Source organism: Clytia hemisphaerica, unplaced genomic scaffold (genome assembly GCF_902728285.1).
Source record: "Clytia hemisphaerica strain Z4C2 unplaced genomic scaffold, Clytia hemisphaerica genome assembly, whole genome shotgun sequence".
Classification (NCBI taxonomy): Eukaryota; Metazoa; Cnidaria; class Hydrozoa; order Leptothecata; family Clytiidae; genus Clytia; species Clytia hemisphaerica.
This window is the reverse complement of record NW_027103836.1, coordinates 1,581,985-1,601,177: the sequence shown is the minus strand read 5'-3', so window position 1 is coordinate 1,601,177 and position 19,193 is coordinate 1,581,985. Positions and strand designations below refer to the sequence as shown.

General features: G+C 35.0%; 2 protein-coding genes across 4 annotated transcripts in view; one reads left to right on the top strand and one right to left on the bottom strand.

The window, feature by feature from the left end:
- The window catches only part of LOC136807192 (protein MFI-like), a 51,138-nt gene that overhangs the window by 13,945 nt on the left and 18,000 nt on the right, over positions 1 to 19,193 (top strand). For all 3 annotated transcript variants that reach the window (XM_067063773.1, XM_067063776.1, XM_067063774.1), the window contains exons 9-12: positions 147 to 282; positions 944 to 1,023; positions 1,773 to 1,847; positions 2,276 to 2,340. In XM_067063773.1, the coding sequence (XP_066919874.1) occupies positions 147 to 282; positions 944 to 1,023; positions 1,773 to 1,847; positions 2,276 to 2,340 (356 nt within the window). The remainder of the gene's footprint in view (positions 1 to 146; positions 283 to 943; positions 1,024 to 1,772; positions 1,848 to 2,275; positions 2,341 to 19,193) is intronic.
- On the bottom strand, positions 8,304 to 9,887 carry LOC136807066 (uncharacterized). Its single transcript, XM_067063634.1, has 3 exons — positions 9,614 to 9,887; positions 8,496 to 8,958; positions 8,304 to 8,309 (listed from the first exon to the last, which is right to left on the bottom strand). Exons 1-3 carry the CDS (start codon positions 9,820 to 9,822, stop codon positions 8,304 to 8,306), a joined length of 678 nt encoding a protein of 225 aa, XP_066919735.1. The 5' UTR covers positions 9,823 to 9,887.

Genomic DNA, 19,193 nt, shown 5'->3' with positions numbered 1-19,193 from the left:
TTCGCATGTTAAAAGTTCGTATTACCCAAAACTGACTAATTTATAAGATATTTTCTGCACCACTGCAATAAACTAAGTGAAATGGTCACTAAAGAGGGCAGAAAGCTGTAGTCTCCAATCCCTGTATTTTTCTTGTGTGTTTTCAGGTCAAATTTCCTCCGACGGTTTATTACAAGATATTCTCACACATTAATGTTGCAGACGTTTGTTCGTTCGCACCAAGAGATTACACCAAAAGGAAAGAAGTACCCAGTAAATTTGTTCACAATGTCAAGTTAGAAGGTCAGTATAAGGTTTCTAACAAATCCGCATTTACTTTCTTATTTCTGATGGTTTAAGCGCCAACGACAAGAGATTTTCTTTATTTCATGCACCCCTGTATCACCGGCCCATTTACTCATTCAAGTACATAACCTCAAAGCATCGTTATCAATCAGATAAGTTGATTTTAAAAAATTGGCCTCTCTAAAACCTTGTATCCGACCGTGTCCTTACTGGTTTTTTCCGTCTTTGAAGAATCCCCGTTGAATTTTCAAAGAAAAAATCTTTATCCCCGGCGAAATTCTAAAAGCCACCGGGTCATGTTAGACAGGATTATTTTCATAAATGCTGTACATATGAGTTTCTCTCACGACTCTCGTTAAAATGGGACCCCAATTTGACTGAACTCAGGAGAGATTCAGATCAGACTATAAAATAATTTCATTAAAAAATAACAGCGAGGAATTTCTTCGAATTATTAAGAAAGAGTCCACTGAAATCTAGTCTCAATAATTAACTTTTTTTTGTAATCTATACAACTTAACAAATTTAATAGGTTTAAAATGGTGCTCGCTGCTCAATTTTATGGCTCTGACAAGATATAATAATCATCTTCAAGCTTTGGATTTTTATCAGACCAACCTCCCGTTGGCAAAATGTAATCTGTTTCTTTCACCTTCAGGTTATATAGAGAACAACGAGCAGCCGGAAGATTGGTATCAACGTATTGAAAACAATGGCTGGAGACCCGTCACTAACCGTGTACGTAAGCCTCGGAAGCTCATTGGCCTTTCATGATATTCATGACTTATTCTTTTTTTATAAGAACATCCAAAAAATTTGAAACTTTCGGATGTTCTTAACTTTTTGAGTTTTAAGCCTAAAACTTTCTTATTTTGACCATTTAGTGAATATTTTTGACCATTTTCCTAAGAAATAGGGTGTTTTTGAGACCACAAAGCCTTAAAATGTTTTTAACTTGTTCTTGACATTTCGGCCAGCGAAGCCTTGTGTTCTTATATAGTTTGTGGTTCTTATATAAAACGTGTAATGTGTTGTACGCAAGCACCCAAAATAGCCCGGGCGTTTCGCAAATGGTTTAAATTCTAAAATTAGTGACAAACAACCGGTCTTTTTTGGGGTGCTTCCCTACTATGAATCTGTATTATGCATGAATATGATAAGTTTTGACTGAGACTCCCCTTCATTTGGGTGTGTTTGGTGTCATAAAAACTCGTTAAATTCAGCTTTTATAGTTTTGTTATAAAAAACTGACTTGTGGGACAACAATGCTATTTTTTGAGTAACAAATGAGAGTTTGCTCCTGGTAATGTTGCTTTTTTACGAATGAAAACAAAAAAATTCAACAGATGAGATGGACTTTTTATAAGATACTTTGATAATTGGTCATTTTTTGAAGTAAAAAGACTTGTAAAAACTCCATTTCGTCCCAAATTTAAATTCTTAAGAATACGTAGGAGGGTTGCTAATTCTTTTTACATTTTTTTCAGACTTTGAAATACCTGAGTCAAGACTCCATCCCGTATGAATCAAATCGAAAGAAGATCGAGTACAACCATGATAAGGTAGAGTCAATTCTCTAATTCGAACTCCAACGGGGGCCTAATTTGTTTGAATTGCAAAAAGATTCGAATTATAGAGAGTGTTCCACGACAGTTTACCCTTCGACGTGAATGAAGAATGGTTCCGAATCGTAAATGATTTGAATAGAAGTTTGAAGTAGTGAAGGACCACTTTATTGTTTTTTTTTTGCAAACAGAAAGACGGACAGACAGACAGACAGACAGACTATATGAGTTTTGAGGATAAGTTATGCTAAGATTGATCAACATGTGAACGATATTTCCCCGGGGGGGGGGGGTTATTGAAGCTACACTCGTAGCCGACAGCTTTAAATTTAAATTTTTCATAATATGTTCATAACCTGCACACATCATTTTTTGAATAATTTTCAAGGGGTCTTTTGACGGATTAGATTTTTTTTATCTGGCAGCTTCAAAGAAGACAAGACGTGGAACGAAAGAAAAAGAAGAAGAAAATTGAGTGGATGCAAAAAATGTAAGAAGTCTTTTTTGTCTTACCGGTTTCATCAATGATTTAGCCATAGTGGAAAAGCCACTGGGAATGTGTGAAGCCGGCCACTTAACTAGAAGCCACCGTTTGATGGATAGCGAACGATTTTCTTATCGTTTGAAATCTGTTGAACAATGTTTTGAATGAACAAACAGTCTGAGGGTTTGATTCGACATACTAGTAATACGTTTTCTAAGTAGACTTTACGAAGAAACCTCTTAAACAGCAAGACCTTATGATTTTAATTTTTTTACAGTTTAATCAAATAACGATAACGTCTGGAAAGAATAGTTTTTGTGCCTAAATCACAGAACCAAAACTTCTGCTGTAGAAAGCCTCATATGGGATTTACAGATATCTCTATGGCCAGACGGTGTCAATCGAACAACTTCGAACGAAAATCGCAATCGAACCAATCGAACGTAATCGAACGAGATCATAATCGCGATTCGATTGTCGGACGCAATCGAATCTCAATCTAACGGCCGACTCTTGGGTAATATTCGATTGTGTTCGATTGCGTTCGAGTAACGTTCGATTGGTTCGATTGATTGTAAATTACCTTCGATTGATCTTCGATTATGTTTGATTACGATTATGTTCGATATGGGCTTAATGACTAGTAATGATTAATATTTTTATTATTTGTGGATATAATCTGACCTCTAAACCATTTGGAAACGAGGAGAGTATCCGAAAATTAGGAAATGACTCAGGGGCGGATTTGGATAATTATCGTGTGATGATAATTTAGGCTTGACATTTAATTTCGTGGGCGGGGGCGGTATTTCAAAGGGCGGAGGGCGTATTTGAACAAACGCCCACTAATAGCGGTTGTAGTGCGATGGCACTTGGCAAGATGGGGGACGTTACACTCCTGCGCAGCGAGTGCCTCTCGTGAACCCCAAACAAGAGTGTACTTAACTTCATTTTTATTAATTTCGCTTAGCGAAGTATTACGATAGCCTTTCGCGGTGGCGGCGGCGGTGTCCTCGGAAAAAAAATTAGAAAACGAAAGTACTCGATACGGTGGACGAACTTACTAAATTTAACTTACACTTTACACGTTCGTTTAGCCACGGACGATTTTCGCGCGTTTTTATAGTGGTCCGATAACAGTGGAGATAATAAATTACATCAGGCCTTTTTGACGACTGTATTATTAGCTCCACAGTTTGGAGCGTACGGCTCCATAACTTTCTACATTTTTGTAAACATTCATCGTGAGAACTTTTTAATCATTAATGGCTGCTTTTGAAACTTGCTGCTGCTGTATCAATTTTTATCATGTTTTCTGGCCTTTTGTAGAGTGTTTAAAGAGGTTTATTATTCGTTTACTACTAAGTATTTTATGTTTGTGTAGTTACTGAATGCACCAATAAATTGATAATGCTCAGTAGATAAGCAGAATAAAAAGAGTTACTTTTTCACAACAACAACATAAAACCCTGCCTCTTCTTCACTAAAACTACAAACAGCGCAGGTATGATCTTTTTTTCCTTTTTTCACCAGATAGTAATGTGTTAATAGTGAAACCACTTGTGACAAACAGTCAGTTTTAGGAAGTATTTTTTAGAAATCAAGTTAATTAAAATTCAGCGATCATTTTCGTAATCGAACTGTCAAACTACCGTGAGATCGGGTAACTTGCATCAGTGGAGGCTAATGCATAGCCCCTCAAATGAAGTTAAATGGTAGAGTAGAGCTTCGAGCAGAGCTGTGCAGTTCTTTTTTTTTGTAATTTTGATGGCTATATGTAAGTTTCCCTCCACTGATGCAAGTTATACCCAACTTCACAGTATCCATCGAAATCAAACGATAGCTATTCGATTACCCAAACGATAGCTGTTCGATTACCGAACCTTACTTGGTAAGAAATTTTTATAAGTTTGATGACAGTTTTTATTGGTGTCCGATGAAGTTTGATTGGTGTTCGATGGATTTGGTAAGTAAGTTTTTCCAGCTTTTCCTCCCCAATAGGATGATAGATATTGGCCTGCTCTTTATGGTTTAGCGTGGGCGTCTGCTAATCAGTCGTCGGAATGTAAAAAGAATGAGCAACAAGGTAACAAATCAAACTAATCGAGCTGCAATTAAACTTCACCGATCTTGATACACCTTTTGCTAATCTGGATTTTCATTTTGATATATAAAAAACTCCAGTGGTACCGTTGTTTTGTATAAGATTCCCATTTCCGTACTAAGATTCTTGTTGCTTTTCTGGAATCTTTACCCCTATATATTTTTCACGGGATAACCAGCAAGAGATTGGGGAGGGTTTGTTTAATGGGATGCAGTTTAAATAGTTACCGTCAACTGCTCTAACTTAGGACTATGTGACAAAACATGGTACTTCAATTTGGCCACCATTTCACCAAACCTCCAAAGTCATTTGATTTGAGTTAAGGAACGGTGTATTAAAAAATACAGGATTTCTCTTTCGATTTTACAGTAAGTGAAAATACAGACCAGATATGCAACAGTCCCATGTTTCGACCAATCGTCCCAAGTTAGAGCAGTTGGCGGTACAAAGGAGTCATTGTTGTGATTTACTTGAAGGGCCATTAATCGATTACGTATATATTGATTCTTTTACTGTTTTTAGCACGTATATACTACTTTCACTTGTGTGTAAACATTTATTAAATATTTCCCGTTTTCCAAAAGGGAAATATTTATTAAAACGGGCTTTCTCCATAATTTCCCGTGTCAAAACGCCTTCCGTACGCCCTGACTGACGCCCGTTTTTAATTTCACAGCGAAAAATGCACCCAGTGAAGTATAAGTAATGTATCATGATTCGAGTCGACTGATAAACTATATATATAATATATGTTACAGGTTCCTTACGGATTCTCAAGCCCGGTTATAATAAAACTATTACATGTTAGTAGCAGACCCGACTGGCAATTGTTATGTAGCAGGTTGAAACATGAGTTTTTGCTAGAAAGATGCAGTTTGTTTTCACCAAGTTAAATCTTTAAAATAAATCAAACTGTGTGGGTTTCTTTACTTCCAAACAACCTACCAACAGTTTTGGAACACTCAATAATAAAGGAAGATGGCTGTTCTTGTGGATTGACTTTCTGGTTACCCCATATAAACACGATGTGACATGAAAGTGAAGAGACATGACAGCATGATTTGTTGGTTATTGTTTGATTTCTTGACTTGTATATCTCATGGCAAATGGGATAGTAAATGACTTTTCATGTATTGATTGGCTCTACATATGATACCTCTAACTTTGAACACCTCCTGAATGTTGAAAAAAGCATTTTATGAGATAAAGTTTCGATTGTAATTTTCATGGAAATTTTTAAGCGACAGATTTGACTTGGCGTCAGTTTTGTTTGGTTGATAAATCTTTAGCTTCACCATGACCGTGGGATGATTTTCAATAAACTTTTGTTGTTATACACAGTCACTCTTACACATGATGACTCCAGCCATGATTGGTATCAGACAGTCAGAATGTTGGAAATAAAACATTTTACGAGAAATTGTTGATAGAAATTATATTGACTTATTTTTACAATTTTGGTGGTGTGGGTTTTGTTGGTTGATAATGTTTACACCGTGGGATCCTGTTACGGTATATTGACTGTTGTTTGTTGGAATACACCGTTTAACAGTCTCGCCATTTCCACCGTAGAGGCGGTAGGTAGAAATAAATGCTCACTTTAGTGTTCATACGCGTGCGCAACCGACACCTGTTAAACGGTGTATTGATTACCAAAAAAAAGAGAACCTTTTTTTGATAAATACTTTATTTTTTTCATGAACCGTGTGGATGGTTTACATCTTTCTCTAGTCTAGTCTTGTAAACCAATGCAGTGTCTGTTTTCAAAACTTGAATTCTCTATACCTACTGAATTTTTAAAATATGCATGATACAGTAATTATGTATGGCTGTATCATTGTTATGCTGGAGTACATAATTATTCAATATGGCTGCCTCTTTAAAAAAAGGTCTACTGTTTACAACCTATATATTTAAAAATGCTTTAAAACTTTGAGCCACATTTTTTTCTTTGTTGCTATTAAAGATAGATTTTTACTTTGTCGTAATGTAAATTTATTGTAAAGTTTTAGTTTTTGAGTTTAGTTCATCTGCAGTAGTATTTTTTCAGTAATCCTTAAATCTTGTGAATAAAGTAACATTTAACCAGACTTATTGCCCTCATTATATTCAAATTTGTATTTTTTTTAGGACTGATAAGTACATATTTCATATTTTTAAACACCAAATCAAAGCAAACAACATGCCAGTTCTTTCTGGACAAATATATATGTATACTTTATTATGTGTGCTTTTTTATATAATATGTCAATAATGACCTTCATTTTTAAGGAAATATTTAGTCGCAATTTTGCGATTCTTGTTTTATGATTTTGTAAGGTTCACGGTCAACCTAGAAATAGTTAAATAAATAATTTTAAAGGTCTATTACATCATCAGAAGAATAATTGTATTACTTTATAATGAGGTTTAAGTCAATTTGTATCTGGTGGGAAAATTTGAGTGACAGTGGTAAATAAATCTCGACCAAAGTCTGTATCCTTAAGTTACAAGCTTTTCTTAATATATTTTCATATGGATTATTGCATTGAGATTTTGGAAATTTTTGGCAAAAATAGCCAAATTTTAATCTCAAGGAGTATTATTTCTTTAAAGCTTATAAAGTTGGCTAGTTTTTACCCTGCCATTTTCTAGTCCAGAAGCTGGAGCTCAACAACTCAACTGTTTTTTTGCCTATGATTTTGATGGTGGTGCGCCATCATTCATATCAAAAAGTGAAGATAGTATACAACAGATTTTTCTGACAAGCCATTTTCTCAATTTTAGAAAATTCTACTGTTTATAGAAAGAAGTTGATATAAACTTTGCCCAAGTGAAGCACAAAATGAAGTTTCTGGCATCAAAGAATGAAAAGTTCTTTTTTTCTTCTTCATTTTCAAAGAATTTTAAAATTCATTTTCTCAAGTTTTTTACAGTTCTCTGAATTATTCTTCTGAATTGAAAGATTTTTTTACGCTTATATATAAAAAGGAATTTTTTAGTCGCATTTTTTTAGGAATCTTTTTGTTCTTAATGGATTGAGATTTTTCATAAGAAAACAGGATATTTACGACCTGTAATACAATGTGTATTTTTTGTGTAACGCTTCATTCAAAATATATAATGCATAATGCTGATCGTTTATGTTCAAATATTATGCGAAATTTTCGACTTTAAGTCGTCTTGTTTTTAGTTTGTTTCGAACCCAATTCAAAGCAGATAATAACCACTTGTGGTTGGGTTAAAAAGTAGTACTGGGAATTTCCCTCGGGAAGCCTGTAAGGGAATTTCCAAATTATTTTTTCTCACGTTCTAGACTAGCGTCAAGGGGATAAATTTTGGCGTGGATTTAATTTAGCGATTAGTCAAAATACAATTTTTGGCGGGGATTTAATTTGGCCACAATTTCGTAAAATTTGGCGTATAAAAATTCCGAATAATTTTCACATAAAATTAAATTATTTTTGTTAAATTTAACGGGGATTGAATTTGGCGAACGGTCTTAGATACCATAATTGACGTGAGTGGTAGGAAAGTGAAAATTGGCGAGCTAATCTAGCAGACAGACTTTAAAACGGCGAACACAAAAATCGGAGCTATCTTTTTGAATAAACAACATTTAATTCTCTTACTTTTAATAAGATATTTTGATTTTTTCCAAATACACGTTTTTTTTTTTATTAGAACACCTAAAATTTGGCTGAGCCTGGATGTGCTTATTTTTTTAGCAATTTTCAGTCTGAAATGTTCTTAGATGCGTTCTTAAATTTTCAGACTACTCTAAATCGAAAATATCATGCAAAATAAAGAGCACTTAAAATTGGTAAAATTTGGACAATATTTGACTCTCGATTTAGAAAATCCATTCCTAATAACCTAAGTTTGTTTAAAACTGCTTGAAAAGAGGAAAAAATTGTAGTTTCTTGTCATTTTTTTCCAAACTGAGGCTGGGCATGTTCTTACGATGTTCTTAATTTTTCGACGAATTTCAGCCTCGATGTTCTTATAAACTGGGTTCTAATAAAAGAAAAAACGTGTATACATATATACAGCTAAAAATATAATATCTATTATTTACAATGTGAAAAACGAACAAAAATATATAGATCTCTCCGAATGAAAACTCATCACTTTTTCCATTGATTGGGTAAATTGTACCATTATAAAGCTTAGGTTTGAACGTTGAAAGATCTCCAGGATAAACTGACACAATGTCTCTTTTAACAACTGATACAAGAGCAAACATTGACATCAAGCTCGACCAAGTGTGGTTTTTAAGATTGAGAATTGCTTCCTTTACAATTATATCACCCTCCTTGTCATGGCATTCTTTCTTAACTATAGTATTGTTGAGCTTGTCTATTTTTAACGTTAAGTCCTCATCAATTTTCTTTGTTAGAGATGGATGGCATCGATAGAACTCACGCTGGAGAAACAATTCAATAGAAACAGCAACACGTAAATCTCTGGCTAGTTTTTCAGTTCCTATGAGTAGTATGGAGCAGGAGTTGTTGAACAAACAATTACCATCAGCAGTAGCCCTAAAATATATGAAATACATCTTAAATTAAAAGGCTAGATGCTCGTATGAAACCAAAAGCCTCATAAGGCATAGAAAATTGAAGAAACTTCTCTAACTTGTTTCATTTAGTTTGTCAGTGTGTGGAAATATAGGTTTCTTTAATTTTGCCCATATTTTTAGTGTGCAATATGCTAATATAGTTAGAATATATTACATAGGCAGCAATCCCAAATTCCTCAATTTTACACCCTCGTCGGTTGTAAACATTTTTCAGACATTTCTTATATTCAGATTCTTCTATTAGGCGTTGGACGTTAACTGAGGCGAAAAAAGTTCGATAGCCTAGCCAGCCAAAACAAAAGCACATTACGTATGCGGTGTTTCAAATTATGAACTTTGAAAACTGACATTTAACAAAAAACAACGTTACAACGCTGTCAATGCACTAGAAATGGCCCACAAAAATTCAGCAACAAAATAAAAAATTTTAACGAAGGACGTCGACATAAATAGACAACAGATTTTCCAACTTTATGACTCAATTTTCAAGAGACGGTTGGACGACATGGAAAAAAGATATATTGTGATTACCGCCCTATAACTATAGCCTTCAAAATCAAATGTGGCTAATTTTTCTAAGGGAAAATTCTAAGATTATCAATGAAAAAACTTACTTAAGAGGTAGGCGTTGGCATTTGTGTAGGTCTGATAGCAATTCCCTAGCAGTGCGGTCAACTTTATGGTGTGATTTTTCAGCTTTCTGTTGCCAATGTTGATGAGTAGTGATGTCTTTGTCAATAACAGCCAAAACATCCTTCTGTAAAACAAGAAGTTCTTCATCTCTTTCTTCCTCTATCAACGTCTTTAAATTTGTATAATCCATTTTTTGTTATAGTATTTCATTTTTCTCAAAAGCCATCTGAAAAATAACAAAAGCAAGCCAGTAACAACAACCCTCCAACAACAGAATTAAGGAAGTAAAAATAACAGACAAAACCGGCTTATAGTAATTTACGGAATAAAGTTCCGCCTTTTAATTTACGGAATTTTATTCCGCAAATTACTAATCTACGGAATACGTTGATATCTCTTGAAGCAATAGAAGTATAATGTTCAAACTTCACACATGTCTTCATAATGTATCAATGCTGCTACATGCCAAATTTGGGAATATGAAACCTACGTAAACCGTAATTACGGCCAATAAAGCATTGCCGTACTGATTACAAAAATTCCGCAAATTACTAATCTACGGAATTCTCAAATAACTTTCGAACCGTTATATATCATGCAACGAAACTTGGCACGTGTGTTAGTATCTAAAAGACGCTGCTTCACGCTAAAAATCAGGTCTGTGGAACTTTGTTGACGGGAGTTACGTAAGAAAAACGTAATTCGACGTAGTGCAAAAATACCAGTCTCCGTATTTCCGCAACCAATAAGTCTCACAACATGAAATTTTGCACAGGGTAGCCCCTTTGTAATAAAAGCCCACATGAAAAATTTCAGACCAATACAATGACGTCATCGAGAGTTACGTTGAAATTCCGAAAATTACTAATGTGCGAAATAAAATTCCACAAATAACCACGAATAACTCTCGAACCGTTGTATATCTTAGAACGAAACTTGGCACGTATCTTAGTAACCGTAAGACGCTGCTTCATGCCATAAATCAGCTCTGTAGTACTTTGTTGACGGGAGTTACATAAGAAAAACGTAAAATCACGTAGTCATCCTATAACCGTTCACCACCAAAACTTAGACCTGCTGTAATTCAAAGAGAAATTGGACCAACAAGCTCAAATTTGGTGTGAGCACGTAAGGTATATATGAAAGTCCTGTCTGAAAAAATTAAATCCCCTACCCTACGTGGGAAGAAGATACGTAAGAAAAACGTAATGTGACGTAGTGCAAAAATACAAGTCTGTGTATCTCTGGAACGAATATGTTTCTCAACAAAAAAATTTGCAAAATGTATCTTTAAGCCAGGCCTTAGCGGTGCCAGTTAGTTTTTAAGGAGGATAGTAACAAAACAATGTCTTTCCGACTATGGTCGGATTCCCATGCATTAAGAGGGTAAAGTAACGTCTAAGATCATGTTCAGATGTTACGATTATTCGTATCTTTCAGGTATGGCTTCCGTTACTGACCGAGAGTGTTCATAATGGTTTTGGAACGTTTTAGAGCAAGAGAACGGAGCAGTTTTGTTCCGATCAATATAGTGGAGCAAAAACGTTTCGATCTGTTATGTTTTGCTTTGGAATGTCTTCTTTTTTTGAAGTTTCAAATTTTGACATTCACACAGTGTTTAGGAATCATTTCGATTCGGAACAATACGGAACCATTTTGGTTGGGAAAAATACGGAACCGTAACGTTTGGTTTAGATATGCCGTAGCGGGAACATAGTCAATATAAAAATCCCCGGTCTAGAAAGCTTTTGTTTAATTCTTTTGTTAACAGTTTTATAGAGCTTGCGTTCGTAAATCGATTTATTTTGCATAGCTTTTTGATCATGTGATTAGAAATAAGATCAATCCCAAAAGTAGTATTTGGTAATGATAAAAAAGTATGCAAATCGCAACTTGTCTTTTGTTCATAACAAAGGAAAATTTGACAAAAAAACTAAAACAATACATTGACCTAGACCAGGGTTTTTTATAATGACTATGGCGGGAAGATTTAAATTCAAACATAATTCCTTTTAAATATTAATGTTCTCGAAGGTGATGGTAATATTCTATTCGGACATTGACGATTCATCTGACGCCCCATCCTGCACTTTGTCCGATGCTTTGTCGACATTTGTAACGCTCCCTACAAGTAAAAGAAAAAAAGTTTCGTTTAAAAGAACTACACAAATCCGAATCCCACCAAAATATTTTCACAGGCAATATATATTTCTCAAATAAACTGATTCTCGAATTTTTAATACCCTACATGATTTTTTATAAGCATACAAACATTTGAAAACAGGCTAGGAGATGTTCTGAAAAATGCTAAAAAGGATGCTTTAACTCAAGCAAAACTACAGGGAAATTCCGCAAATCCGTAAAACCCGAGCCAAAAACAGGAAAAATCAGGAAAACATATTTTTCGTAGGCCCGAGTTAATGCTTATCATCGGCTTAAATTGCTGCTATAATGAGCCTTGATATGCTTATAAGTGCAATGCTTATATAAAAAAACGTGTATTTCACAAGAAGTAAATTTCGCAGATGACTATATTTATACTGCATTGTCTTTTTAGGATTTTCATGCCTTTTTACATCTAAACTGCGCATGCTGATTGCTGGAATAGGTTTTTAAATCATCTTTAATCTCAACTAACATATAGTGGTCTTTGGACATTCCGCTTTCTTTGGGTCTGAATTTTGCAATCTACAACCAAAGTCGGGACTTTAACAAAATTTACCCCCTCAAAATTATATCCCATTAAAGTATCTAACATAAAGTTTAGCAGTACTTCATTTTATTGTAAATGTGGTCCAGCTTTGATTAGTAAGCAACACATTCTGACGAGGACGTGTTGAACATTTGTCAATTCAGTAAGATAGAATAATTACAGTAAGGTAAACAATGATTAAACAATGAAAACGTCATTGTATTGGTTTGAAATTTTTCATGTGGGCTTTTGTTACAAAGGGGCTATCTTGTGCAAATTTTTTTGTTGAGAAACATATTCGTTCCAGAGATACGCAGACTTGTATTTTTGCACTACGTCACATTACGTTTTCCTTACGTATCTTCTTCCCACGTAGGGTAGGGGATTTAATTTTTTCAGACAGGACTTTCATATATACCTTACGTGCTCACACCAAATTTGAGCTTGTTGGTCCAATTTCTCTTTGAATTACAGCAGTTCTAAGTTTTGGTGGTGAACGGTTATAGGATGACTACGTGATTTTACGTTTTTCTTATGTAACTCCCGTCAACAAAGTACTACAGAGCTGATTTTTGGCATGAAGCAGAGTCTTACGGATACTAAGATACGTGCCAAATTTCGTTTTAAGATATACAACGGTTCGAAAGTTATTTGAGAATTCCGTAGATTAGTAATTTGCGGAATTTCAACGTAACTCTCGATGACGTCATTGTATTGGTCTGAAATTTTTCATGTGGGCTTTTATTACAAAGGGGCTACCCTGTGCAAAATTTCATGTTGTGAGACTTATTGGTTGCGGAAATACGGAGACTGGTATTTTTGCACTACGTCGAATTACGTTTTTCTTACGTAACTCCCCTCAACAAGGTTCCACATACCTGATTTTTGGCGTGAAGCAGCGTATTTTAGATACTAACACACGTGCCAAGTTTCGTTGCATGATATATAAAGGTTCGAAAGTTATTTGAGAATTCCGTAGATTAGTAATTTGCGGAATTTCAACGTAACTCTCGATGACGTCATTGTATTAGTCTGAAATTTTTCATGTGGGCTTTTGTTACAAAGGAGCTATCTTGTGGAAGTTTTTTGTTGAGAAACATATTCGTTCCAGAGATACGCAGACTTGTATTTTTGCACTACGTCACATTACGTTTTTCTTACGTATCTTCTTCCCACATAGGGTAGGGGATTTAATTTTTTCAGACAGGACTTTCATATATACCTTACGTGTTCACATCAAATTTGGGCTTGTTGTTCTAATTTCTCCTCGAATTAGAGCAGGTCTAAGTTTTGGTGGTGAACGGTTATAGGATGACTACGTGATTTTACGTTTTTCTTATGTAACTCTCGTCAACAAAGTACTACAGAGCTGATTTTTGGCATGAAGCAGCGTCTTACGGTTACTAAGACACGTGCCAAGTTTCGTTCTAAGATATACAACGGTTCGAGAGTTATTCGTGGTTATTTCAACGTAACTAAATGCTTTATTGGCCGTAATTACGGTTTACGTAGGTTTCATATTCCCAAATTTGGCATGTAGCAGCATTGATACATTATGAAGACATGTGTGAAGTTTGAACATTATACTTTTATTGCTTCAAGAGATATCAACGTATTCCGTAGATTAGTAATTTGCGGAATAAAATTCCGTAAATTAAAAGGCGGTATTTTATTCCGTAAATTACTATAAGCCGACAAAACCACATTTTTCCTACGCAAAAGAATTCCCTCTAGATGAACCATTGATTAAAAAGATAATAATCTATTATAAAAAGTACAGTTGCCTTAGAGATTAATGAGATATCATAAGATTTAAAAGAGATCATATTTCTCCCTTCCTCTCTCGAAGAGCTTTGAGAAGGAAGAGGCTTCGTTGAGTTTATAAAAATCAACAAACTTACTTTTTTTACTTTTTTGACTTCGGGCTCGTAACTTTTTCAAAATTGTTCAGTTCAAGAGCAAAATACTCTTCACTTGATAGCCAAAACCAATTAGTTCTTCTCAAACTACACACGTGATCCATCATTTCAGAAGGGAAGACTTGAAGGGCTCACGGTAGCCGATAAAACATTTGTTTATCTTTTGCGTTACCGGTCGGATACATAGGATACGGAACGGTTCAAAGTTATGATATCTTTAACTCGCGCGCGCGCGGAATTATGATCGTTTATTCGCGCGGAGAATGTTTAATAGAGATTTAAGGTAAGTATAATCAATTTTATGAAATATAGAACTTTTTTTTATAAAAGTTGCAGTATCTGATGATAGATAGATCAAATATGCGTTTGTGAAGGTAAAAACAAGTGACGAACGATCATCACTTCATCACTCTCGGCCCGCCCCTGAATGTAAAGGGTATTGCTTTAGATATAGGTTTCAAATCCTGTTAAGAATAAGATTTCTATGCTGAGTATCTTATTTTATAAGAAAAAACTACATATATGTAAGAACATAAGGCTTTGATAGCCAAAAATTTAAGAACAAGTTAAGAACATTTTAAGGCTTTGTGGACTCTGAAGAACCAAATATCTTAGGAAGTTGCACAAAGAAGCGAAAGGTATTGCTTACAACGAAGTCTGTTCACGATAATTGTGCTGTCTTTTTTGCTACCATATAGAAACCACTTCCAAGGAAATCAGTTTAGATTAAGAAGGATTTTCACACGAGTGTGCAAACTTTAAATCAAAAGATGACGCCACAAAAGGAGATATCATAGAGTAGTTCCGAGAAGTTTGGCGAGTTGATGTAAACGAAATTTAAAACAATACATGGGCTTAGTCATAAAGGTTGAATCTTTTAGCACTTCAATGTGGAAAATTGGAAAATATGAAATAGTTGAACTGACGTGTGTGAGTAGAGGGAGGGACTGATTATAATATGTTGATGGATTTTTAGTAATAGCTACCTATGGTTTGATTAATACACAACTATAGACTAACACAACTAAGGCTATATTAGATACATTGAGTTGAGCTAATCAGAATCAATTTCTGTCGGCTTGTTTTTATTTTTGTATTGTAGAGTGAAAACTTACCAAAATGGTGACAATTCGCTAGGGTTCCTTCATAAATTTGTTATGCTTTAAGCAAGATATGGTACGGGGGCGGTGGGTTTTCTTTCAAATTAGTAGCGTGTGATGTCTAAGAAAGCGTCACCCACTTTTCCTAAATTTTTTATGAAATAGTTTTATATAACTTTATAGATTATCAAGCAGACACATCTGTCTCAGTGACCCGGGTTTCAGCTTGAAATCTCAAAAGGTTAACTGGAGTGAAAAATCCGGACTCAGTTAGAGAAAATATTTTATCTTTCTTTCATGGAGTCGAGCCTTTTCTAGAATTCACGAATATGTTGTTGCTGTTTTTTTTCTTCGATTCTGACCGGGTTGACCTAATTAATGCAATTATTGAGAGGGGTGAGACCATATAGTAAGTTACAAGTTTTGATTGTGGTAGAGAACTTTACTAAATTTTGATTGTGGTAGAGAACTTTACTAAATTTTGAACTGGTCAACGCATTACCTCCTGCGAGGCTTGAATTTAGGCCATTGCTGGCAATTTCGCTCACCGGCTCATCCACCAAGGTGGATCTGACTGGGTCCCTAATACATGGATATTGTAGAAGTTAGTTGCTTTGAAAAATGTGGTAGGTTCAGGGGCCAGCCTCTTTTGCCCTCTCTTGCCGCAGAGCTTACAAGTTCCATCCTGATGATTCTGTCCATTTCCTTCAACCTTTTTGGTTCCTTACATTTTTGGACCTACCCGGAGGTCCTATAAATTAACTGATGTTTGTCCGTTCGTTAGTTCGTTACCAACTTTTCTCGAGATTGGCTCATTAGTTTTTCCGGAAAAACCGGTTTTTTGGCATTTTCTCAAGATTTCATCATTATGTAGTTCTTTCTGATTTTTTGCACAAAGATGCGTATTAGCAATGCCCAAAACTTGGCCGAGTCCGATTTTTGAGAAAAAATCTTTTCCGGTCGAAAATGCCGGAAATATGCCGGAAATCGCCGTTTTTGCAGATTTTCATCGGACTTTTTCCTTATATTTCGTTGTTTTTTCACACAAAAACATTACTAATAGCAATGCCCACCATGAAGCATGGTTCAATCGTCAATCGAACTGAGTTTTGAAGCCGGAACTTTCTAAAAATAGCCGGAACAGCCCATTTTCGCCGGAAAAACAGTATTTCTTGATTTTCTCGAGCTGTACTTTATATTTTTTCATTAAATTTTGCACACTAATGCAAAATGTCAATACCTAAAATGTGACGGAGCCCGATTTTCGAAAAACATTTTTTTCCGGCCGAAAAAGCCGGAAATATGCCGGAAAAACTGGTTTTTGGCATTTTCTCGAGATTTTATCATTAGTTTTTTCTGATATTTTGCTCAAAGATGCGTATCAACAATGCCCAAAACATGGCCGAGTCTGATTTTTGAGAAAAATCTTTTCCGTTGGAAAATACCGGAAATATGCCGGAAATCGCCGATTTTCTGGATTTTCATTGGACTTTTTCCTTATAATTGGTTGTTTTTTCATTCAAAAACATTATTAATAGCAATGCCCACCATCAAGCATGTTTCAATTTTCAATTAAATTGAATTTTGAAGCCGGAACTATTTAAAAATCGCCGGAAAGACAGTATTTCTTGAATCTCTCGAGCTGTACTTTATATTTTTTTATATCAAATTTTGCACACTGATGCAAAATGACAATACCTAAAATGTGACAGAGCCCGATTTTCAAAAAACATTTTTTTCCGGCCGAAAATGCCGGAAATATGCCGGAAAAACTGTTTTTTTAGCATTATCTCGAGATTTTATCATTAGTTTTTTCTGATTTTTTGCAGAAAGATGCGTATTCGCAATGCTCAAAACATGGCCGAGTTTGATTTTTGAGAAAAAATTTTTTCCGGTTGAAAATGCCGGAAATCGCCGTTTTTGCAGATTTTCATTGGATTTTTTCCTTATATTTCTATGTTTTTAACACAAAACATTATTGATAACAATGCTCACCATCAAGCATGATTCAATTGTCAATAAACCAGCTGCACTGGAAGGTCAGCCCAATAAGCTTAAAACGATTAGAAGGAAGTACAATCAAAAAATCTAATGAAAAGCTCATAACCCTGTTTTGGTTGAACTTCAGACAAAAAAAGTTTAACACAAAGTTGAATTTGTCCAAAGCAGACATAGATGTGATAGATTATTTCTTAATGTCTTAAACCTGTTGCTCTTTATTCTCTGAGAAAGTATCCGAGGCGGCCGCTTTATAAAATGTTCACTGCGGCTTTCATCACTTTTTGTTCATTTTTGGCATTTTTATGTTGATTTATTTATTTTTTCTCCAGTCAAGGCCGCCCCTCGTATAAAGCTGAGTGTGCAGGGTCCCCGGAGGGGGGCATTGACCTTGACGACCAACAGGGACGGTGCCGCTGGAGTTTGAAATATGTACCCTGTCAGATAAATGAATTTTTGGCAAAATTAGGACCCTGTCTGAACAAAAAATTGAAAATTTTTCCCATTTTCGCTCTGAAAATAAAAGTAGACAAAAATTTGAAAGATTTTCTGTTTTCCACCCTGAATATTGTCCAAAATAATAAAAAATCGACCCTGTCAGATACACACGCCTAAAAAAGGAACCCTGACAAGCGGCACGTCCCCGTACCCAATTTTGCCTAAGTGCCTCCCCCGGGGCACGGTTAGCTGTCTAGTATAATCACTTGAAAAGAACCCAGCTGGCACACTGACAAAATTAGTCAATTTTTTTTAAGGCCTTTTTCAGTATTCTTATGACTTAGTCAATTTTTTAGGCCTTTTTAAGTATTCTTATAACTTGATCTCTTTAGTTCCATTCATATTCATTTATATATTTCATATTTTGTTTTCTCCCTAGACTAGTTATTTCCTTCCGAGACAATACTCCTAGGAGGAAGGATAAATTTGCCTAGCCCTTTGCTAGTTTCGCTAAACCTCCTTTCAAAATTCTTGGTCTTTTGTGTAGTTCAGGCGCTATTAATCTCCCAACTTCAACTAAATTCCTTCTGTATCTTTTATTTTTTCAACCATTTACGGTGACAGCTTTTTAAATGTATATACGGTTTTGTAGATATTTTAGATATACCTCAAAAGGGGTGATAAAAGAGAAATATTATTATTATTACAACGTTGTTTCGAAGTTCATCTAACGTTATATGGACGTTGTGAACGTTAGATAAACGTTGAAACAACGTTGTGTGCCAGCTGGGAATAGTCAATTGATTCAAATTGATTTAAATGGCGTGTTAAACCTAGTATATGTGAATGAATAGGGCATTTTATATTGAGGGAGCTGCTTAGGAAATTCCGTCCAGTTTCGATAACTCAATCAAAAGTTATGACGATTCTAAGTTTATGTTACGCCACACTTTGACGTTCCTTTCCTTACACACACAAAAACGAACCAATCATAAAAAACTTTCTTTTACACTCTCTATTTATTTACAATGCAATAGCTTCTTTCAATTTATTGAATACACAAAAAAATAGCGTTCTTTTATTATTATGCGCAAATCTTTTAATGAAGTTATGTGTTTCTTTTCTCTTCCAAGAAAAAATATTTTTCGCGCCAAAGTTTTTCCGATAGCTTGTTTTCCGAAAATAATCCGAAAACGGAATTATAAGTTGAGTCTTAAACGAAGAAAAAAATCGTGAAAGAGATTTGAAGGGTCACCGGGGCTGACCAATAAAACTGATTTTTGCGACCAGAACTTTCTATTTATTTTTTCCCTACAACCCTTCCCTGTCCCCCAATCAACAATCAATGATGAATTTATTGCGTTATGCATTTTCGCTAAACGCTATATTTTCTGACTAATTTTTTACATTTTCT